Source organism: Serinus canaria, chromosome Z (genome assembly GCF_022539315.1).
Source record: "Serinus canaria isolate serCan28SL12 chromosome Z, serCan2020, whole genome shotgun sequence".
NCBI classification, from domain to species: Eukaryota; Metazoa; Chordata; class Aves; order Passeriformes; family Fringillidae; genus Serinus; species Serinus canaria.
The window spans coordinates 5598235-5622116 of NC_066343.1; the positions used below are offsets into that span (position 1 = coordinate 5598235).

The following is a 23882-nucleotide window of genomic DNA, read 5'->3' on the forward strand; positions in this document are numbered from 1 at the left end:
TGTAACATATCAGTAGGTTAACCATTAATTCTCTTATGCATAAAAATATTCACAACTCATGGAAGATTATTGTCTAATAAAAAAATCAAATCCTACTTATGCAATTATGTTCATTATTAGAGGAATGCTTTTAGGCCAGTAAGTTGTAATTTACCTTAAATAAACCACATTTCAAGAAGATAAGAGGAGAAAGCATCCCACAAACCCAAACCCAGAACAGATGAAAACAGCCATCTAATTTAATGGAAGTACTTAACTTGGGGAAGCTATTAACATTACACCCCAGCAGATTTTTTATGTACAACGAAGAGAAATTTTAAGATTTGCTTTTACAAAACCAAGACTAGACTGAAGAACTGCTACTACAGGTTTACTAAGGAACATATTACTTGAACAGACAGAGAAGATACTGAGAACCAAGGGCACAGGTGCTTCAGGAAAATTTCTGCTGAAACATCATTATGACACACTAGGAAAAAAGAGGTTATTACTTCACATTTCACAAAGCAAAACCAGAGCACCTGAAATATTACCTATGTTAAACAAGAACTTCAATACCTACATTATCTCTGGTTTTCATATCCAGATTGTTTAAATTTTCTTGAGCTTCTTGGATTTTTCTTGTCCATGGGGCCTGCATTTCTCTCAGAGACTTCAGTTCTTTCTTAACTTGGTTTCGGCACTGTTTTACTTCTTCATGCTGTTCACGAACATTTTCATATTCCTTGGAGGAGTTGAAAGTAAAAGAATAAAAAACTGCTGTATTCTATTGTAGTGTTTTATATGGTCCAAAGATTTTATTTAACCACTCATGAGTTTTAGAAAAATATCTCTTTCAGAAACTAGTATTAGAGCAACTATGTAATTAATACTGTTACTAGTTCCAATGATAGAGAGTTGTAGGGATTATTAATTATAATATTAATATAACATTATTAGTACTTCTTAAATAATATGCAATTCAGCTAGCAGAAGAAACAACCAATTTGTCTGCAATTACATTGTCTCCAAGTTCACGTGAGCTCATGGAAAAAACTCCTTAGCCCCTCTCTGTTCATAGTTTGAGACTACTTACATAGGAGTCTAAAAGCTAAGGAGCAAATAACCACAGACAATTTTGGGAGAAGAAAAGGAAATGAGCTGGATAGATCATTAGAGCAAGTAACAGAAACAACCACTGCTGAAGTAAACCAAGGGAACAGAGTGGAACATACTTTTGGGAAACAAAAACTCCACAACACATCAAAAACACCAAAGCCATTGCTATCTAGCAAGTTTAACTCAAGACACATTCATGAGAGAAAAGAGATGGTAAGCAGTAGGGTGACCACGAACCTCCACTTCAAGAAGATGGGAATTTTGTAGAGAAAGTAGTTTAAGCTAAGGGAGTTTATTAGCGATTTTTCTGTGTGTGTTATACCCTCTGGAGAGAAAAAACATTAAAAAAAGGAAGGACAAAAAGAAGGGGAACCTCTCCTCAGCCCCTCCAAACTAAGCAACATATGAGAACAATACATTCCACGACTAAGAAGGGTTCATGAGAAAAAAAGATGTTCAGAGGTCCAGAGAGAGGACTAGATTCATATATGCAGGGGGACAGAGGAAGGGAAGGCTGTTTGACTTTGCACCTAATTCAGAACATATGCCTAGTTTATTCCAAGCCCTGGAGGTTATTATTACAATATTAACAGTGATAGTAATAATAATGTTACATGAAGACCACCTGGAAGCTACTTTTAACAGATGAATTTGCTTTATGTGCTACCATTTTTTCATTGTTACTTAACTAACCTGATGAATCACAGATAAATCTAAGGTCTTTCTTGACAGTTATCTTTTTCATAAAGTCAAAAAGTACTTGATGAAAGCTGCTGTAATTCTGTGAAGTACAGTCAGTAGCCACTTTTACAAAGTTATAAAGATTATATTTTCATTTAGCCGAAAGATTAAGCTTAGAATTTAGCTCTGTTCTAAATAAGGCTTTTTATTTCAAGATTAAAGCAAATGCACTCATGTACAATTAAACTTCAGATTCCACAAATAAAAAGTACAAGCAAGTTCCACAGAACTGTCATGACATGATTTTTACACAGCAAATCCTTTTAATACTTAAAGAAAATCTGACTTTAACAAAATACAGAGATCTTGTGTATCTGTACTCAAGAAACTTTAATGTTTGTAATTATGCACTCCACTAAAGACCTGCAGAACTCCCAAAGCATTTCAGCTTTCTCAAGAGATATTTGCATCTTAAAACAATGTTTTTCTTAATTGTAAATGTGAGGGGAGGAAAAGAAGAATGGACATAGCTTGACCAAAACACATTTTCAAAACTACATGATATGATTCCAGGAACGATGGAATTCTATGGAACTTAAAGTATATGTTCAAAAACTTATTAGACATAAATATATGTGAAAATGGTGGTATAATTCTCCACATAGAAAAGCAGTTGTCACTATCTACGGGGGAAAAAAAAAAAATCGCTTGACAAAAACATGTTCCTCAGGCAAAAAGCAGCTGAGTCTTCAGAATTAAAATGCACTTCAACAGTGATCAGAAGATGAAAAAGCTCATCACTAGACTTCCTCTTTTCCTCTACAATTAAAAAACAGTCTAATGTAATATTTGAGCTATCATATTTCCAGGCTGTCTGTTTCTCTATTTCACAATGTCATGCAGTGTTTATACATCTGCCTTCCAGCTGACCTGAAAGGTCAGGTATAGCTACTCTGCTTGGTTAATCCACAGAAAGAATAAACTCCCATACTATTCTCAACTTCAGTAAACCTCATTTTAAAATACAAACCACCAATTTATTCTTAGGACTAAACACAGTGCTAGGTCAAAACAACAAAAACACCCCATGCTCTTGTAGAACAATACAATTCTTCTTTTAGAAAGAGCTTGGTATTTTGCAATGTAACAGAATACCAAAAATTCTGTCACAGTTTAATGAATCACAAAACAGCAACAGAATGTGAAATTTATTACAGCCTGTAATTCAGATATCCTCTACCTAGTAAAACAATTACGTCAATTTCCTTAGATTTCAAATGTAAATTAAGTACGTGAAAGATCTCGTGTTAAAATTTATTAAAATTTCCCTATAGTCACTGCTCTCAGCATCTCTAAAGTACACATTTACCTCCAGTTCTCTTCTCTTTTCCCTGTATCTAGTATATACTACTGATTCTGTACTGTCAATCACAACTATACCAAGGTGTCAAAACACACTTGTTTCCATGGATTCAGTGGCCAAAAAGTTACAGTTAACTGACTGCAACCACTAAAAGCCTTTAACATACTGAGCAATATAAACTGTCTAGAAGACAGCAGTGGAAGTAAGGTGCTTAGTCAGGCAAAGTCTGACTCAACTTGCTGAAGCATCACATAACTAACAGCAATGTTATCTAATTTATAGAAGGCAACTTAATTGACAGCAGATAAAATCATTAGCTTAGTCTTCCTCTACCAGTGTCTAGCAAGCCTTTAGAGCTCTGTATAAGAAAGTATCTTACAGCAGAAAACAATCAGCATCAGTCTACATTTCTTTTGCAACACCAAGCTAACACATATAAGAAAAAACTCGCACCATTCAGCAAGTACTGACATCAAAGAATGTATACCCTACTTCCTTAACACCGACCACCATCCATCTATTTAAATTGCTAATCCTAAATCCCTCTGCTGCTGGCAAGATGATTTGAAGGCAGCGATGGGATTCTCAGTTGCTCAAGATGCAAAGGCCATAATGCTCTTTGCATAGTCATGTGAGGCTTCGTTATATGCAAATTGCAAAAGTAAGTTTTCTGCATTCTTCATGAGTAGTATATCAAGTTCTCTGGAAGTTCTATACCTGTATTTCATTAACTCTATATTTTTATATATAGTATCATTAATTCTAAGCTTGAAAACAAGACAACATATTGTTTCAATAAACTGAAATCTCCATCAGTTTGAACTGTTTAGAATCATTTAAACTGACTGATCATTCAACACTAAATTAGGTAGTATTAAAGGGCTCCTCAGAAATACTTACTTTAATTTATATAAATCATCTGCTCTTTACTCTAGGTTCTTTCAAATGGGTTTAAATATTTTTCTGTCCAAATGCTAATATTTTTGAGATTGGCAACTTAAATTCCGTCACATGTCTGTCATGCACACTAAACTTCAACTAATAAATTAAGAGGAACATAACCTCTAAAAATTTTTTAACAAAAAAAGTAAAAAAAGTTACAGCTGAAGAAGCAGGCAGAGCTGTCTACTAGAGCTTAAACCACTTGTCTCTGCACAGAATAAAAGGAGTACTGTTCTTGGCCTGCACTACTGGCTTTCCTAACTGTGCAGGACTGTCTGAACTACTTCTGAAGCAACCTATGCAGCTACGTATGTAAGCAAACATCACAGTTAGATCAAGAACAGAATTTCAAGAACTGGCCTGCTTGCACTAAGCATTAAGCAATAATATTCAAATTACTCCAGTCACACTTCTTCTAAAGCAACTTTTGGCCTATAGTTCTAATTTCACAGTCTTACAGAAAACAGGTTAAGTGAGAAAAACATTGGAAATTACACTTACCACCCACGGCCTTTTCCTCTCAAGCATCTCTATTAAGTCTACATGTCGCTTGCATTCATGGTATCTTTCAACATCTTGCTTGTACCGTTCAACCCTCTGTTTCATTTTCTCCAATGAAGCGGTTTTTTCTCTGCACAAGCTCTGTAATACATATTTTCAGGTTTTACAGTTTCTAAATATTTCCCAGAAAATAGTCTACATCTCACCTGTACATTAAAGCAGAAATTTAACATCAGAGGAGACATTTTAGTACAGCAGTAACTAGAGGGGAACCATCCAAAACTACATGAACAGGAGAACAAAGGATTAAAAGAATAGCCTGTATGGCTAAGGATAGACATTGTTCCCAGAACACTGGTCGTTTTCCTTTTTGTCTGTCTTTTCATTTTTGGGGAAGTGAGCAACACTAAAGCAAAGGACCATGCTTGTTCATAAGCCAATGACTTATAAAGACATAAAATATCTGTCTAGGAAAGTTGTTGACAGTCAAAAATCCCAAAGAAAGGAGAACTTGACAACAGGCATCCTTCATCTTTTGGGTCTGGACCATATGCATACATCTTCATACTTACAGGCATGTGAGTGTCCGAGTGAATGAGTTCTGAGAGAAGATGAACATTATTTGGTAAAATCAACTTAACAAAGACTTTGTAAATAAATACCACTTTCTAATTCTATTATATGTCAGGGTAAAATTTATTTCACTTTTCCTACATTCACTGCTGTCTAAAGAACATATTTACCTCTAGTTCTCTTTCCTTTTCTCTGAAATTTTTCAGTTCACAATGAAACTGGTACATTTCCGGAGAACCAATGGACTTTTCAGTGGCTTCGAGCAACTCAATCTTACTCAATTTTGTAAATTCTCCAACCTTGTCCTACAAAATTTTAAGAAGTTATAAAAAATATAGGATTAGCTAGAACAGTGCAATACAGTAATACTGGATTTATACACTGAAACATACTTGTCAAGAACATCACCTGACTTACAGTTCTAAGCTAAATAACTCTGTCATAGTTAATGACCATCTCATGGAGTAGCCACCAAGCCTTCCAGAGCATATGTTCTCAGGATGCTGAAGCAGCCTTGCAGCATAAATCTTTTGCAGTATAAATACTATGACTAACTCGAAAGTTAAGCCACATAGAAGATATTATTAAAGCTGGCAGACAAGGCTATTGGAAGTATTTCTGTTGAAATACTGAAATACTCTGTTGAGCAGAGGAGCTCAAAATTGAGACTGATGCAAGAAGTGTGCTTGCTGTTGATCCACCGGGAGAGAACAAATAAACCAGAACTATCAACACTGTAATACTGACTGAACTGACACTTACGTACTAAAGAGAAAAAGTCCTTTTAAATACAAAGGTGTTTTACCAGAGTATGCTGGAAGTTCCAAACAAGTACTGTATGTAGGTGAAAATTAAAGGTACGCCACCTGGTATATTTTTATTTCTGCAGTATTAGCTTTCTAAACTTTAATGCTCTTCTGCATGTCTTCTTGAATTCAACAATAACCCCATGGCTAGGCTCTGATAAGGGTTCCTTTCACTACCATTCCTGATGATCCACATGAGCTGGGAAGGAACCTGTCACAACTTTAAGGTGCAGTGTGAGGCAACTTAGCTCTCTACACAGGAATCCTGACCTGCTTGAATGCGCATTCAATTACAAAAACTGCCAGTAGCATTCTTTAATCTCTCCCCTTTAAGACTTACTTTCCATCAGGATGGTTTTACTCTTACATAATTCAATCGTACACATATTTCAGCCACTATGCTCAACAAACCGCTAACATTAACAGAAAGGCTGTATTACCAAGTGCTGCTACTTGAACACGAAGACAGGGAACATCAGCATCTTTCCTTTCAGAGTCAACAGGTATAAAACTGTCCTATTAGTGAGCTTTAAAGGTAACACAACTCCTTCTTCCTTTCACTGCCTCAACCCTCTTGTTCTTTGTGCTGTCCCACTGAACTAGGCAAAGTGCTGCTAAAGCTAACCAGCAACAAAATCTTCTCAAAGCACAGCACTCCATTTGCACCTTTCAAAATTGATTCATACCTGAGGAAGAAACTGGCACAAATTGTCCACCTGGATGTTAAAGTCTGCAATTTGTTCTTCTACTGTTTTCAATGTTGCTGGTTTTCCATTGAGAAACCACACTGATGTGTTGTTCAGCACATGAATCTCACGTGTGATAATAATATTATTTGGTGACTTAAACCTGATTGATAGAAAGAAGTGTTTACACTTTCAAGAACACCTGAAAAGTGTTACACCTTCAAAGGTTACCCAGTATCAAAGTACTCTTAGAATTTATAAACAGCTAAATATTTAATCCAAATTAACTGGACAGTAGCATGAGATTGTTGTTTTCACGATTCAGAAAACATCCAGTACTTCAGTGATGAACTAAACTCACATAGGAAACATAAATAATATCTGCGAATCTTAACTCAGAAGTTACTTATATAAATGAGATGCTCATGCCAAATGTAAGAAATACTTTAAAGTTGTTAAAAATATGAACAGTTTCTATAAAAGCATAATCTGTATGACATTTAGTAAGTTTTAAAATTGGTGTGAAGGAGGTACAGTACATTTTCAAGTATTAGTACACAGAAACACATCAGTAAGCTGTGCATATACACTCAATTAGAGAAAAAAATAGCATACAACACAAAAAAACTTATTTTAATTTTCTGCTTTTAAAAACCACAGAAGAGATATTCATTTTAATTTAGTTTTCTAGCTCCATACCTATTTTCAAAAATTTAGTCTGGTCAACATGCAGCAATAACAACTAAGTCAAACTTCTGGAATTTTGGTTTACCATTTTGACTTAAAAATTGCCGAGTGCCTGTTAAGCACACTCTTAAGGATGGAGAATACAGACTTGCAGAGTGGCCATGTACCTCAAGACATTTAAGAATGAAGTTCACTCAAGTGAGTACGCATCTGCTGCTGGTGTTTGGACTAAGCACCACAGGGATATGATCCTGTTTCTTGATTACTGAACTACTACTTCCTGCATCGCCTCATTTTAATTTATGAGACTTCCTTCCAAAGACCTACAAAGCCATACTCTTTTCTTTCACTAAAATAACATCATTTTACTATCATACCTTGGGTTTAGCTAAATTTCAAGTGTCAAATTCAACAAAGGCAACACATGCCTATAAAACTTCAATTTTTAGTTCCTGTCAAAAATGCAATCATCTGCATCATTGGTCTCCCAACCTAGATGTTCTATTTAAACACTTTCTACCAATCAAAGGACTCAACTACACTGCAACCATGACATGCTAGGTCTAATGAGCTATGAAATGTTAAATCTTCACACATTGCAAGATTCTCTCCAGAATTTCAAGAAACATTTCAATATACTTATGTTAAAACAAGCACACCATCTACCGGAAAGACATCCTATCTCCTGAACATACTGCCTGGCCAATCCCTAAAGAAGGTCTTACTTGATCATTCCCACAATAATAGACAAACAAAAATTTTTCCGAGGCCTGCTGTGGTATCTTTTTTTCCCTCAATAAAATTATCTTTTCAGAGAAAATAAATTTTCCCTAAAATTCTGATCAGGGTGGCCAATTGTTATGAAAATTAACACAGCTTATGAATCAGATGACTATCTCTATTTTCTCTTTCATTCAGGCCAACAGACTAGGCTAAGGCTTATTAAAATCACCTGTGCCATAGCATCCACAAAAAAAGATGCATGTAGTATTGCCCTATGCATAAGCTACTAATGGAATTTTAAGTCCAAAAGATTTCCAGTTGCTCTGTTTTGCAACAGCTTACCTACAAGACTGCATTACGTGGAATTAGTCAGATCTTTAATTTTACTTCTTTTCAATCCATATGTGATGCTTTCAGTGAGAATGTAGGCAAGCCCCTCCTACCAGCAGCATCAGTATAAGAAAGTGAAGGCAGATCACTCTGTTTTAAACCTTAAGACTTTTGTCTTTTTTCTTTAATGAAAAGAATTCCAATGGCCAGGTAGTGATGGCAGTAGTGACTAAATCATCAGAACCTTAAATGTAATTAAAGGCTAAACAGACTATATAGAACTATCTTTTTCTATGCATTTTTTTGTACATTAAGACAATGTGAAATGCTTCAGAAAGTGAGATCAAGAGTAGCCACCACTGCTTATTTCTTGTGTGATAATTATACAACTTTATGTTGTGAAGCCTGTGGGAATTAAAAAAGGACAAATTAAGCTTAAAGACAGACCTCTGCACAACAAATTTTTTTCTCACAAGTTTGTGAATGATTGTGTGGGGAAATGATCCAATTAAAAGCACATGAGGAAACAATTTTACTACTTACAGTTCAATTTCCACTGTGCCTTTCATGCACCCCTGCTTCACAAACAGACCGATCTACAAAATTAATTTACAAGTTGTTATTGCAAAATAAAATGTATTATCTTACAAGAATACACATTTGTAAAATGGAGCTATTTAACGATGTATTTTATTGAAAACTCACAATTAAAAGCAAAATAAAGCACTAACTAAAAATAAAGGAAGACACTACTATCCCTCCACCACCAGCATTAGAACCTCCTCCACAAGTTAACAACTTCTGGTCAACTTCAGCGTCCAAAAGTGAACAAATTATAATCAGCAGATCCACAGACAGGAAGAAGTTCCCGCGAATTTGGGGAAAAAGACAAGCGAAAAGACACTGCTGAGTACCTGTACTAGAACTGACAACTCTAATAGCATGAAAATACATCATGAGAAGTAAAGAGAAATACCAACAATACTGGATGCAGGCAATTCCCATATTCCCATTTGCTTATGACTGAGCAGCTTCAAGAGAATATATGTAATCATTCAGGCACCCAGATTCATTGCTCCAAACCTACTCAGAGAAATTGCACCCCATGAGAATATCCAAGAAAGCAAGCGCAAAAAAAGTTGAAAATGTCAAGATATTAACTTCCTACTAGAGTGTCAAGGCATATCTAGACAGTAAAAACAGTACAGCAATCCAAATCTCATTTAAATCAAAGATCAGTGCCTCTATGCTTTCAGCTGAATTTTCAAAACACATTAGTGAGTAGGTTATTTCTAGAGATACTGTGTATTTTGGAATTTATTTTAGACTTTGTCTATTTCTCCTTTAGTTGGTAACTTCTCATCAAATGTTTAGGCCATTAAGTGGCATTTTTCTACCCCACTGTGGACACTTAGCCATTTTCAAATAAAATCTCTAGCTGACTCAGACTGCCCTACAATTTAGGTGTTTTCATTTCATAATTTATACAAGACAGCAAGAAGTTAATTAAAATAACTCTCTTTTGTCTCTGGACCAGGTTACTCTTCAATTCAGATGCCTTACTTTTTATAAAAGTAAAGCAAATCAAAGCAGAGTCTTTCCCCCTATCCTCTGCTAGACAGCGCTCTGAAAGCAATTCAGAGTAACTATGAAAATTACAAAAGCTCGTAATTACCTTATCAGCTCGCCCTAAGAAAGAAGGTTTTCCAGCCAGTCCCAGGCAGATGGCACAAACAATGCTTGACTTGCCTGTGCCATTAGCACCTACAACCACGTTCAGGTTGGGCCCTGGACGTACTTCACAGATAGTGTATGTCCTGGAAAGTACAGTAAATTTTTGAATTTTAAACCACTATATTACCTTAAAAAAAAAAAGAAAAAAAAAGGAATTTGCTTAGAAACATTTCATTACTTTATTAAAGATACAATTACCTCACCTAGACTCAATCGTGAAACACCATTTTATAAGAAAGTCTCAAGAGTGAAAACTAACATTTCAGTGAAAGACCAGGAAAGACATTCCCACCAGCCAGAGTACTCACCAGAACTTCCTTGAAAATCAGTGACTGTGAAGAATAAAATCCAGAAATAGGAGGATAACTTTTAAAATAAACTTACTAGGGTCTAATTTTATGCATCAAAAAGAAGACACTAAACGGATCATGCAGCAGCGTTCTGCTCATCTCTAGTGTTCGTTTTTTTTTTTTTCTAACTGCATTAGACATCTTTCATCATGTGCATCCAGAATGCCTACTGCAACAGTAACTATGGGAAGAGACCAAACTCACCCATGCAAACTCGTATCAAGCTAACACCCAAAATTTATAAAGAATTATTTGATGAATCACTCTATTGCTGTAATGTGCCAAACACAGAGAGCTGAAACACTACCACAAAAGAGGAGTACAAAGCAGTCGATGGCAATGCAATACTATAAACCATGTACTTGTGGAAGAGAAGATATATGAAGCCTTAAAGAGGACTGAACTACTATCACTGAGGGTTCAATTAACACCTAACAGGTGACTCATGCACTACACTACTGAACATTTCCAAGGCTAGCATGGACCCGTAAGAAAATGGTGCAACAACTTCTGCTGGTCCAAATGCATCCAAAACCCATGGTATTCGCAGTGCACTGCAGGTGTAAAACACGTGCAAAGACCACAGACACTTCATCCTAATGGGTCTCAAGGCCTATGGCAACTGCCCTACGAGCACCTTCTGCAATCTCCCCTTCTCCAGTGCTTGGCAGCCACCTGCCTCAGAGACACAGAGTACGCAGGGGCTGCACGGCCGACAGGAGCCAACGCCTCTAGGCAAGGCTAGCCAGCACCGGGGAACGCGCTGCCAGGGAAGGTGACAACCTCTGGGATTCGTAATCCACACAGCAGTGTCAACCAGCTCCCCACGCCAAGTAAGACAACACCTTCCCTGGAACACCGCTTCCCGCACTCCCTCCTCCAGCCCTCGGTACTCGCGCGACCCCGTTCCGCGGCTAAGGCCCCTCTACGGCGGGGCGGAAGGAGCAGGCCGCGGCAGCTCAAGGGGGAAGAAACGCCCCCCGCTCACTTACAGAAAGTTCTCCATTAAGATCCTGACGATGGAGCCCGGTACAAAGGACAACTTGGACTCAGCACGCTTCGCAGCTTTCCCCTTTTCCCGCGCCGCCGCCATGCTTCCCCCCAGGCCACCCCTCCTTCCTCCTTGGGGGCAAGCCTGCGCCGCGCGCTCGGACCGATTGCCTAAAGGGGCGGGACTAAACCGTCCTAAAGCTTCTCATTGGCCGGGAGTGCCGGCGCCCATTGGCCGGCGAGGCTGGGCGGGGCGTTGCGGCCCTTGTTGCTGGGGCGGTAGGAGCGGCTGAACTCTGCGTGGGGCTGGCCTGGGGCGCGGTGCTGCAGCCCGTGTTCCCTGCGTGCGGCCGGCCTGGGGCGGCACCGAGCCCCGCGTTCCGCTGCCCGTGCGGGCCTTTCGCCGCCGCGTTCCTTGCGTACGGTCACGACGTGACGAGCAGCTGGGCGCGAATAGTTTGGAGAAGACTGAGGGGGAATCTCTCATTGATGCATACAACTATCTGAAAGGCTGTTGCCAAGAGGAGGTTGCTAGACTTTCTTCAGTGGTGTTCTGCGACAGGATGAGGAGCAACGGCCATAAAGTGAAGCTCAATAGCTTTTCTCAACACGAGAAGATTGAGGGGGCAGAGCACTGTAACAGGCTTCCCCTGGAGGTTGTGGCGTCTCCCTCTCTGGAGGCATTCAGGCCCCCCGTGGACACATTCCTGTGTCCTGCTGTAGGTGACCCTTGGGTTGGAATAGCTCATCTCCAGAGCTCCCTTCCAACCCTAGCAATTCCGTGATTCCACGATTCAGGTAAATAACACTCCAAGATGGCTTGTCAGACAAGAAGTTCCCGGGTGTTTCTGGTCAGCTCAAGGGTGAGCCCAGAAGACAGGAATCAAGGCTGAGGCCTCAGGAGAATTCCTAAATGGCCCAGACCGAGGAGTGTGGCCGGGGAATGCACCACAACAGACAGCTCCTCTTTTCTTTGAGGTGGGATGAGAGTCAGGTTTTCTCTCTCAAAACATGAGAGATGGAACAGGATTCAGTGTGTCCGTCACTTTGCAAGTGGAGTGTTCTCTCTACAGGCTTTGCCTTTACACCGCTGCTCCTTTGGAGCAGTGGCCCTCCTAAGTGAGGGCAGTCACACTGGCAAGCTCTGCTCACATCCAGGTGGACAAAATGCCAGGTCTTTTAGTGCTTGTTGAGCTGTCTTTGTTAATATTCATGATTGTAAAGTGAAGTTTGCATTAGGTTTATTTTGGTGTGACACCACAGTCAGAATACCATTTCATTTACTTTACAAAGACAGAATAACAGTGACACTTTATTAACAGTTGTTATCCTGGATTTCTGTTGGTGAGAAATGAGTGAGTAATTTCTAAATGAGATCTGAATTTGCCCCTCTTTTTGGAAATTAATAAGGATAATGCTAAAATGAAAATGAATGGGACAATATTTATAGAATAAAACCAATATTAAACATAAGGACAGTACTGAACAGGAAGACAATAAAAAGGCTTTACACTGATCTCAGGAAAAGCTGGGTTCCAGTCCAGCACAAAGCTACATTTATGGCAATCAAATACAAGCCCATTACCCCAAGCTTGGGGCATTATGGCTGCTTTTCAAGGTTTTTTAATTTCCATTTTACAGATTGTGACACAACTGGGATCAAAGCAATTATTTGTAAGGTTTTCACTAGCTTTTGAAGAATTTTCAGACATTGAACAGGCCTGGTATGGCAAGTCTCAAAAGAACTGCTCTTTGCCCCACTTACAGCAGAATTTAATTAGCATGCTGGATTTAAATGGTACTGTCATGTTGTACTGGTACAGCTACTGCAGCAGTGAAGAAAATTAAAAATAGTAAATAAATATGTGTCCAGGACAGAAATTATTGTATGAGGAGTTTCCCATTTGCACAGAGCTGATAGAATATTTTTTTGTCTCACCATAAAATTGAAGTTTGCTAGTGGAGAAATCTAAATGCACCATACCTAGTTTTCAAATGTTTTGTAGCCATTCTTTCAGTACTCTCTGAATTTCCTATTCTATGAACTGGCACTCATCAGGCACCTTTCAAATTTTGCTTCTATACTTTAATTCCTGCCACAAAAATTAATGGAAAGGTGATATTCCCTACTTAAGGACGAAGTTAGGTGTTTCTTTGGTTTGGTTTTTCTGGTGAGTTTTTTTCTACCACTTTTCTTTTGCTTCCCTCCTCCTCCCCTCCTCAGGGCAATGCTTCACATGTTGTGGATAAGTATTTAGTTCAGTAACACTGATAAAATCACTGCAGCAGTGAGGTCCCTAGAAATCACTCAGTGGAGAACAAGTCTGAGTCCTTCATTTAGGCTTTTATTTTATCAGCCTACATCTGATTCCTTTGATGGAGTGAGGCAGAGTTATAAAATCTTTAGAGATAGAGCCCAACAGTTGTACTTCATGCTTCATTTCATTTGCATACAGAGAACCACCAAGTCTGAATGTTTGAACCACTTCATCTTCAGTTGTTTTCTGCTTAGATAATTTGAGCTGAATATTGATAACAAAACATGCACTTTGCAGAACTGTAAAATTGTGTTGATGCATAGGAAACACTCCATTATTTCTGTTGGTTTCATTTTTGAATAATACCAAGAGTGATGTGTTCATAAGTAGCTGATTTGTGAGACTGTAGGTACCTAGGAGAGGCAGATAAGATATCAATTCCTTTTGGCTCTTCCTCAGTCTCTAGGAAACAAAAAAATGGCTTCAATCTGTGTGGTTAAATAAATACATGAGTATTAAAATGTATTACACTGAACTATCTCTTCAATTGTTTCTGCCACCAAAATGAAAATTTATAAAAGATGCAAGAGCCTAGATCATCCCAGGTACTGTTGATCCTTACAGGCTGTTAGGACAAGCATATTCTTTGTTCTGAAAGGACCAGGACATGGTGGCTGTAAGAATAATTTCTACCACTCAGTATATAGCTTCCTGCAGCAGTTCAGATTACTTTTGTTAGCCTTCTTATGTGATGTGATCCACACAATTCATTCTATTCATGTTGAAAATAATGAATTCAGGCTACTTTATTAGGTTCAGTTATTTCTCCTTACACTGATTAGTACAAAATCTAGAGCGGAGCAATAAGATGATACTCAAACTTACATTTTATTAGGAAGTTATAGTAAATTAAAAAAGAAACCTTACACACAATTGCATAAAACCTTAAAAAAATCAGAGGTGAATTCAATTTCCTATTAATATAAATGCAAGACATCTGTAGTTGGACAGTGTAAGTGCATTCTCTGTGAGTGTACAAACTTACTTAATTAAAAAAACCCAAAAAACAAGACTCTCATCCCAGAAAACATATGGCTTTAAAGGGTTTCATTTCATATAATTCCACAGGCCAGCATCTTATGCTGAATTATACTGAACACTAGAAGTGAGTTTGTTATTGACAAATATATTTGTTATAGTAAAATAATACACTATCACAAAAAATTGCCAGCAGAGTATTAAGTTTCCCAGAGAGATTTGTCATTGAGAATAATTGCACTTAACTTGTAGGATAATACTAGTAGCTAACACTATTTTCTTTGCTATTTCAAAACATTTATCATTTTCTTAACAAAAATCCATTCTATCCCCAACACAAAACATTCACTGAATGCAGATTTAAGATAACACAATATTGGACTTCAATTGTGCAACTTCAATTTCCTCTTTTTACTTATATACCAGAAATGTTAAAAAGTTAAAAATTAATTATCTGTGCAAAATGGGAAGCCTTTATGTAATAACTGATACCTCATGCAAAAGAGGAAATAATATTAAAAAATTATGGTCTAAGAAGCCCTGAGTCAATAATTTCATTGAAAAGGCGAGGAACATGAATGCTCCGAGTTCTTCCTATGTATTGGTGTGTATTCAAAGTAGTCCAGTATTTACTTAAATCATATTTGAAAACAGGCAGTTCGTGCAGTTTCTCACATACAATTCTTCAATGTGCTTAATTCCTTTCAGCAGACTGTATTTAATACTCAATTTCATTTAAGCTGTCAGGATAGCCTGATGAGAACTGAATTTCTTCCACTTCTGCAATACAAAGAATGAAGAAATACTGTAATTATTTTTGGTTTTGTCATACATAAGAATACTTACAGCAGAATTTAATTAGCATGCTGGATTTAAATGGTACTGTCATGTGGTTTTTAAAAAGTTTACAGCCACTAGTTTACTAGTTGAGATTCTGAGGATGATCTCACATCCCATTAGAGGGTAAAAGTTCTGCACTAACCCAGCAGCCTGATATTAAATTCAAATGGAGACTCAAGGGAAATATCACCCAACCACAAACAAGCACTGTGAATTTCAGGTGTCTCTTACAAAGTACCTTGAAACTTACCCAGACAAGGTCCTGCCTGGAACAGAATATCGTCAATAGCAGTGTCACTTCTTATTGACACACCGCGGATTGCCTCAAAAATAATCTGTAAAGTAAGACACAATTTTTCATGAATCCAAAAGGTGGAAGGACTGAAAAAAATAATAGCCATGCAACCTATTCAAGGGACACCCTTTTCTCCCTCCTCTGCCCTCCCTTCCCCTCTCCTTTCCTCTCCCTTTCATTTTCCCCTCTCCTTAGACAGACCTTGGCTTTGCATCATCCCTTCTCCTTGATGCCCCCTCAGAAAAACCATGCTACAAGAAGCTGCCATTTCATCACAGCTCAGTAGCTGTGTCAAATCTGGACAAAGCTACAGACAACTGAAGGAAAAGAAATTACACAAATGATCTTGAAAAAGCCCTACCACTACAGACAAAAAATGATGGCATTTAAATTTAAATAATTTAAAATAGCATTTAAATATGTTTTAAAAAATTTGAATTCAGAACTATTTTCCTACTTGCAACGTACTAATGTCTTAAAAAAATCCCTCCCTAGCTTCATTTGTAAAAAATTACATTATTTCATGTTCTTCAGGTATCCATTCAATGCCACCTACATTCAAACATATTTTTTTTTTTAAACAATACAAAACTTGGATTCTAGAACATACTTCAATATTCCAATTTGACTGCTTCTTGCTTGTTCTTCTTACCTGGTAGTTTGTATCACTTTCATATTCTATGAGTCCCCTTAGCCATGAGATGCTTTGTTCCCCTGTCCTCCTCCACAGAGGTATCTCTTCATCATCCCCTTCCTTTTTTAGATAAACACTTAATAATCCAGTCCCAGCTCCATACATATGATAGAAAAATGTCAGGCACTGTTTTCCAGATGTTCCTCTTAGTGATCTTGAAACTAGGTATGCTCTCTGTCCATAGACCATATTAGATGCCTCTATATACATGTAGTATCCTTAAAAAGATACAAGTAAATATTAGCCATGAATATTAAAAAAAACCCCATGATTGAAACTATTTTGATAATGATTCATAGACTTTCTGCATTTGTGAACTGTAATATCTGAGATACTGTAATAATTGTGTGCTGTAATAATGATTGATTTGAATTCATAAAGCCAAGAGACGATCTAGTCTTTCTAACAAGTTTATAGTATGATTCAGTCTTTAGAGAAAAAGGCAAGTTATTTTATTTTGCTGTAATATGAGCTTTAGGTTTTGATTTTTAACTGAAGGAACTTCTATGCATAGTGAACAACAAAGTCTTTGAAATGGATTGCACTAGGTTTGGTACAAACCAGCTTGGGAATTCTCCAATACACTGTATGAATTATGGATCTACAGCTGTAGATAATCTTCCTTTTCACATTCTCTCTTGACTGCTGCTCACCACCAAACTACAACCTGGCTTAGAGGGGATGTCTTCACTAGGGGTTTGCGCAGAAAATAGGACTCTTGAGTATCACAAGAGACTCTCAAGCATCCACTGACTGCTGTTGGTGCTCTCAGCATTCTGCCTGTCTAACTGATCCTTGGGAATTACTACTCCCTCTAAAGGCAATCTCACCCCCAGGCCTTGTGGTGACAGACAGGCAGGTAAAGGGACAGACCACAAAAAGGGAACTTTGGGACTGTATGGAGAGCTCCTGCATTATCTGAGTTCACTGTCTTCTGGCAGAGCATACATCTCAAAACAGAACAGTTGCTTTATGCAGCAGATGGGATGTGGGGATGCTCCTCAGTCTTCTCACACATTTCAATTTGTTCCAGCTGGTGATATCTGAGTGATGGAATGAGGGGCATGAATTTGCCTTCCACCAATTTATGGTCTGAACCCTTAAAACTTGGTTATATCTCTTGAAACACGTAGCCACAAAAAAGAATACAAAGGAAGAATATCCTACACCTGCTGTCACACCAGGAATTGCACTCTGATAGAGATTGATTCATTGGAACTCCGAGACAGCTGCAAGTACATCTGAGGGTATACTTTAGGCTATGATTGGTGGTGATGCAGTTTTCTGTGCATTCATGCTAATGGGGGTCCTAAATACTTGAATTTGCACTAGTGAGCCTGTGGAGCACATTTTCAGGATAAAGGGCTTGTGGGATCTCTTTTTTTCTTCATGTTTTCTTTTAAGTTTGAACCCAAAGGGGTTCATACAGAAGAATCCCAACCCCTTGCACAGCATGCTGTTAAGAAATGAACTAAGGAATATTCATTCACAGACCAGGCTTAAAAGGCTCTCAGTTTTAAGGTCAAGCTATCAGCCTCACTTCTCAGACTACTTAATGATCCACATTAACTGAAAATAGGTCTAAAGTCAGTTTCAGGGAATATTCACGTAAACTGCGAGTTTGGAAGGAGCTTTTTCTGTGGGATCTGGACAGTCATCCTCTTCTTTTATCTCTTAAGGAAAAGGCTACTTTGGGACATGACAACCATATTATCCACATATCCTAGAGATAATTCAGATTAAATGTCATATTCTCAAAACCACTCATGAGTTCCTTGCATAATGTGCTTCTTTCATTTGATTAGTAACTTTTCTAAATAGAAGAGTTAAAGCTTTCTCTATCTTCTGGGTTATAATTTAAAATATGTAATAAATATTTTTTTATTAACTGTCAATCTGTGATCTGAAAGTTCAATGTGGAATTTAACTCACCTACCCCAGTAGTGTGGTCTCCTCTCGGTCCAGTGTAAGAAGTGGGAGTTGGACCCCTCTTCCTGTGCCAGCTCCCACGACCTCTCTTCTTCTGGGTAAACACACACTCATCTTTTTCAAAAGTACATTCTCCAGGAGTGGGCAGCAACAAATCTGTAAGGAGAGGATATAGTTTAAAACTTCAGATAATTAGACTGATATGGAGAGATTACACAAGTAATGTATTGCATTTCCTCACCTGCTGACATCAATTACAGCTACCTGGCAATGCTTGCAATAGTCGTAAGCTTATACAAGCTGCCTTCAAACTGTCATATAAAATTTAATTTAATTCTCTTTACATCTTTGGGAAAATCTGTGCCCTAGTCTAGCTCAGTGACTAGGATTCACTAGTCCTAGGATTCTTTAAAACAATTTATTAGTCTTCACAATAGTGCTTTGGACTAGATGATCTTATGAGGTCTTTTGGTTTTAATGGTTGGAGTCAATGGTCTTAGAGATCTTTCTAACCTTAGCAATTTTATGATTCCATAACTGTTATAGGCTTTGTTATAGAATTACCAGTGTAATTTTCTTTTGGCACCCCAAGCAGGTTAATAAGTCCCAGCATGTATAACATACATAATAAATGAGCCTTGTCAAAGACTGAAGTTTCTGTGAACTGAAATCAATGCCACATTTAGCTCTCCTCTGTTCCTTTGGCACCAGACTCTACTGCAGCCTACAACAGACCACAGAGCTGCAATTACTAGAGTATTTTCATTATTTCAATTCTGTTAGATCATAAAAAAGGTGATAAAATTCAGGTGCATGCCAGGAAGCTTCTGTCAGGTAATCTTAATTTGTCATTCAGAAGCAGACATTTTGAGCTGCCTCCACCTTTTGAAGAGGAGGAAGCCTTGATACCTCTGGGGCATTTTTCAGGCATTTATTTTGCTGCCATCAGAGACAAGCCATAGCATGACTATACACCCAGACACCAGTTCTGCACCTTTGGTTCCTTTTCCAGTTACTTAAAAATTACAGCAAGACAACCATTGGAAATAGTTTAGAAAAATCGTATCTTGTTTCATACATGTGAGTTCTCTCTGTTTTGTTAGCCTGAATGCATAAAATCCAATCAAAAGAGGTCATTAAAAAGCTATTAGGACCATTGCAAAGACATGGCTTTATTCCAAAGAACAGGATTGTAGATTGTGCAGGATACAATTGTTGTCTTGTCAAACCTCACAACACCACAAAAGAGGGAGTTTGGTGCGTTCAGAGACGTTGGCCTGTGCATGTCAGACGGTAATATTTTACTGAAAACCATTCATTTCCTCCCACTGCAGTTGGAGTCTTGGACTGTTTTTCCCTGTCTTCATCAAAGAACTGCAGCTCAGGTGAGGCTGTGTCTTGGCCTTGCACAACTTTACTTCTTGCCTAAAAAAAAACTTATTCTGTGTTTTGAAAAATACTGCTTCGGGGTCCATTCCTGGCTTCTTAAAGACCATTTGAAAACTACTTTTCACTCAGTTGAACTATGGGTTTATTTTAATGCCCCCAAAGGACCTTTCACCTATATACAACTGCTCTGAAGTAACTGAAATTTATTAGGAGTTAGCTGGTACCCCTGTGAGCAAAACCAGGTCCTTGCTGGAAGTTCGCTACTTTGCAAAAACAGGATTTATGCAATACTTATTGGGAAAAAAGACAAGAAACCACAACAGGATGAAGTCAGCTGTAGGATAGGCTTGGAAAATGAAGGTGTATGAGGAACTCTACTCAAATGGATAGCAGCTGTTGGATGACAAATACACATGGTCTTACCAGCAGCCTGGCAGCTTCCCAGGCTCAAGGATACATCATCCAGTGCCACAAGTCCACAGTCCCAGAAGCTTTTACACCAGCTAACAAAAACAACCTGCAATAGAGGAAGGACGTTTCAGGTACCAAACCTGGCATTGTTAAGAGTCTGAAATATTAAGTGTTTTTTCCAAATGCACAGATAATTTTGAAATCTACAGAACAGATCTGGATGGATCCCTTTGCCTTGGCACATTCTGCCAATGACTGAAATGTTGATTCCAGTCAGGACTAAACGTATGCTTTCAATGTAAAGAAAATATTTTCTAACTTTTGTAGGCAAATTATGTATATCTCTATGTAATTCCCATTTCACTAGAGTATTTTTTTAGCTCTGAGAAAACATGACTCACTGAGGTTGTGTTTTTTTCTTGCCCAACACCCAGCATGAACAGCTCAAATATCTTCAGCTATCTTATCCTCAGAACTTGGAGGTTTTATCCATGGAAAAATAAATTGGAAAGAGTAATGTGGAGTGATGGACAAGAATGGCTGTGGCAAAATGCAAAGAATAATAGAGATGAACTGAACTACTACACACAATGGAATTATTCATAAATGACTCAGTGCCATGACATCATAGAGCAGGAGACTTGAAATGTTATGCATAATTCACAGTGTTCATCTGAGTTTGTGAAAGTTAATAAAAACATCCAAGATCATTGATTTGAGTAAAAATTAATTCTGCCATGGAAAATACAAGTCACTCATGAGATAGTAAAATAAATGTAAAGGAACTTTAAGACTCTCAGTTGCCCTTCTTCTAAAGCTGACACAGATCTCTTTGAATTACAGAAGACACATTAGGATGTTTTTTGTGAAAACACTGCTGGAGGTTTTCTTGGCCTAATACTCCAAACCATCTGTCTGACCACTGGGGTTATGACCATAATTTAGGAGGACCTTTTCAAAACAATTCCTTTGTGTTGAGTTCTATTCTAGTGACTGCAGATGGATTACTGTCACTTCTAACTGTTTTATCTTCTGGACAACACCTCAGTTGCATATTTGAGGTTAAATGCTGACTGACAAGTTTCATGTGGGCATAAAAAGGCATTCAAAAGTTGTTGGAGCATTATTTAGTATGTTCTCTTCTAGTAGGCTTGGTAACACCTTCACTATGGTACTTACATGGTATTTTGCCAGTTTGTTTTGCTATGTAGTATTTATTGACTCATTTGCTTATAATAACAGTAACTACACCAAAAACTTGGAAGCATGTATGCATTCTGCTGCCCAGGGTGGAGCAATTTTTGCGACTCTTCAATTCAGTGCTACCTATCCTGATTATTATTGACTATCTGTCTTGTAAACTGCCACTGGTATGGAGTTAAGGAGTGCCCCTGCACAGAATGCAAAACTGCTCAACATATGGTGGCCTAAACCTCACACTTTGTTTTGTTCTTTTCTTCCCACTGTAGAACTGTATCTTAGCCTCAAGGTTTAACAGGATTTTTTTCATACTTTGTAAGTTCATTGTCAGGACACAGGGGCAATCCTTTAAAAACAGTAGCATCTCTTGGAAAAAAGCATAAAATAAGCGTAAAATAAGATACTGACATTGGGTGAATATAAGTCGCCAGAATTTTAATAAATTCATTCTGGTGAACATTTGTAATGAACCGAAGACATATTACAGCCCTAAATCCATGATTCTTCAGAAAACCACACATGTAAGGGTGAAGTCAGTCCCCATTTGTGAAACAACATTTCCACACTGTGGAGTCATGTTTTAAGCAATGCTTTAGTATTGACCTCATTGGGAGCAGGATTAAGTTCTTTATTCTTAGATTGCAGTAATTTGTTCCATACAAGGTATGTAACTACCCACTGGATCTTGGAGAAAGCCCTCCTTTAAAAAGCATCACAACAATAACTGTGGTCTCTCAAAGGCCATTGAACCAGTAATCTTTGTACAACCAAAGGATTAATCTGATTCAGTGACACTTGTAAACTTGTTCAGCTTTGCCATTTGTAGCTTTAACTTCACTAGTTTTCCAATTGGTTCTTGTGGTGTTGAGGGACACACTGCCACGGGCACACTCCATAATTTCAGGGATGAAATTACAAAGTCTTCTACTTGGGAGTGTGGAGTTTTCAGTATTGGCTATAGCAAATCTACTGAAATTGTTACAATCCCCTCAATTTATTTCATTGTTACATTCTTGATTTAGTTTTAGGCAATGGACTAGAAATCACAGGTCGAATTTATTTGCTCTTCTTCTGTTTTCAATATCCTTTTCTGTCATAAAGCAAAATATTTGAGTATTTGAACTTTACCTACCAAAACTGCATCAGCTTGGATTTACTCAACTACTCATTTTCACAGAGTCAGTTCTCTGAATCCTTCCTACAGTCTCAATGGAACTAATCTCAAGTTGCTTTGCATTTGTTCTTGTTTTGAATTAAAATATTTACTAGGTCAATTTTTCCAAAATAAAATCTTATGACTTTCTCTCATGCCTTGGAGAAGACAATAGAGGATTCTTTGTGCTGAGCTTTTTTTGTCATAAAGCATGACAGATGAACAACATACTGATTGCAAGCTAGGTAACAGATATTCCTGGACTCACATGCTATTTTGCACGCTAAATTAAAAACATTATCCAGTGAAAGGAGTTGTTGCCTGTGTTACTGAAAAATAAAACATATTTCTCATATCTCTTTTTGTTCAAATAACAGAACACAGCTAGGGCATCAGTTTCCTTCCAAGCCACTGCCCCAGCTTAGAAGCTGGATTGTTTATCTTGCAGTGCCTAATCAATGGTCCTGGCCTTCAATCTCAAAGTATGAATAATCCTTTCTTAGCACTTATCCTGGATGATATGAGGTATGAGCAATGCCAGATGAAAACAGCCAGTTGAGCAAGCTTCTGCCAAGACACCATATTGGGTTGTGCTGCAGATACTGGGTGAGGTAGAAGGGACTTCTCATCCCTAGCACTCAGCTACAAGGAGTTAAAACTCACACTCATATAAAGTTAATCTGCTTTTAGAGGAGAAAAAATAGGAGGACATGCAGTAAGGTACCTTCAGTGTAAGGAGGGATAATGGGGAAACTTGCTATAGGAGGTTTAGTGGGAGCTGGACTGAGAACAGGAGAAAAGGAGATCCCTATATGTTCTGTGTGTTTTCTTTCCTCCTTGTTTATCCCAGAACATATACATCTTGCTCAATTAGAGAGCCAGATCAGCCAAACAGAAGAAAAACATGAAAACAGTCCAATCTGGTGACTTAAAAGCAAGCTATGCCTTTGAAACAAGGTAATTTATCTTTTCCATCCTAATGAATATTCCTAGTTTAAATGATACACTGTAAATCTGTGTAGACACAAAACTCAGTCTGTCACTTAGACACATATAAAGTTCCATTTCCTAAAGAAGAAGAACAGTTCTAATGGAGTATGAGGTGTTTTTTTTTTTTCTGAGAAACTACTGTTGTAACTTCCTCACAGTGAAACAAGTATTACAAAATAAAAAAAAAAAAAAAAAAAAATTTGAACACTAGAAACAAAAGT

General features: G+C 37.8%; 2 protein-coding genes across 5 annotated transcripts in view; both read right to left on the reverse strand.

The window, feature by feature from the left end:
* SMC5 (structural maintenance of chromosomes 5) overlaps positions 1 to 11649 on the reverse strand; it is a 41242-nt gene extending 29593 nt beyond the window's left edge. For 2 of the 3 annotated variants that reach the window (XM_050986851.1, XM_050986850.1), the window contains exons 1-7: positions 11467 to 11649; positions 10066 to 10207; positions 8934 to 8986; positions 6651 to 6813; positions 5329 to 5463; positions 4586 to 4726; positions 563 to 724 (exon numbers count right to left, since the gene is read on the reverse strand). In XM_050986851.1, coding sequence (XP_050842808.1) covers positions 563 to 724; positions 4586 to 4726; positions 5329 to 5463; positions 6651 to 6813; positions 8934 to 8986; positions 10066 to 10207; positions 11467 to 11567 — 897 coding nt within the window. In that variant the 5' untranslated portion in view covers positions 11568 to 11649. Of the gene's footprint in view, positions 1 to 562; positions 725 to 4585; positions 4727 to 5328; positions 5464 to 6650; positions 6814 to 8933; positions 8987 to 10065; positions 10252 to 11466 lie in introns of all 3 variants that reach the window. The other variant, XM_050986852.1, reaches the window with a different exon arrangement.
* A 2138-nt stretch (positions 11650 to 13787) lies between these two features.
* Positions 13788 to 23882, reverse strand: part of MAMDC2 (MAM domain containing 2) — a 56507-nt gene continuing 46412 nt past the window's right edge. Inside the window, exons 10-14 of one of the 2 annotated variants that reach the window (XM_050987258.1) lie at positions 20331 to 20424; positions 18522 to 18674; positions 16548 to 16807; positions 15851 to 15935; positions 13788 to 15540 (exon numbers count right to left, since the gene is read on the reverse strand). In XM_050987258.1, the coding sequence (XP_050843215.1) occupies positions 15479 to 15540; positions 15851 to 15935; positions 16548 to 16807; positions 18522 to 18674; positions 20331 to 20424 (654 nt within the window). In that variant the 3' untranslated portion in view covers positions 13788 to 15478. Of the gene's footprint in view, positions 15541 to 15850; positions 15936 to 16547; positions 16808 to 18521; positions 18675 to 20330; positions 20425 to 23882 lie in introns of those variants that run through there. The other variant, XM_050987259.1, reaches the window with a different exon arrangement.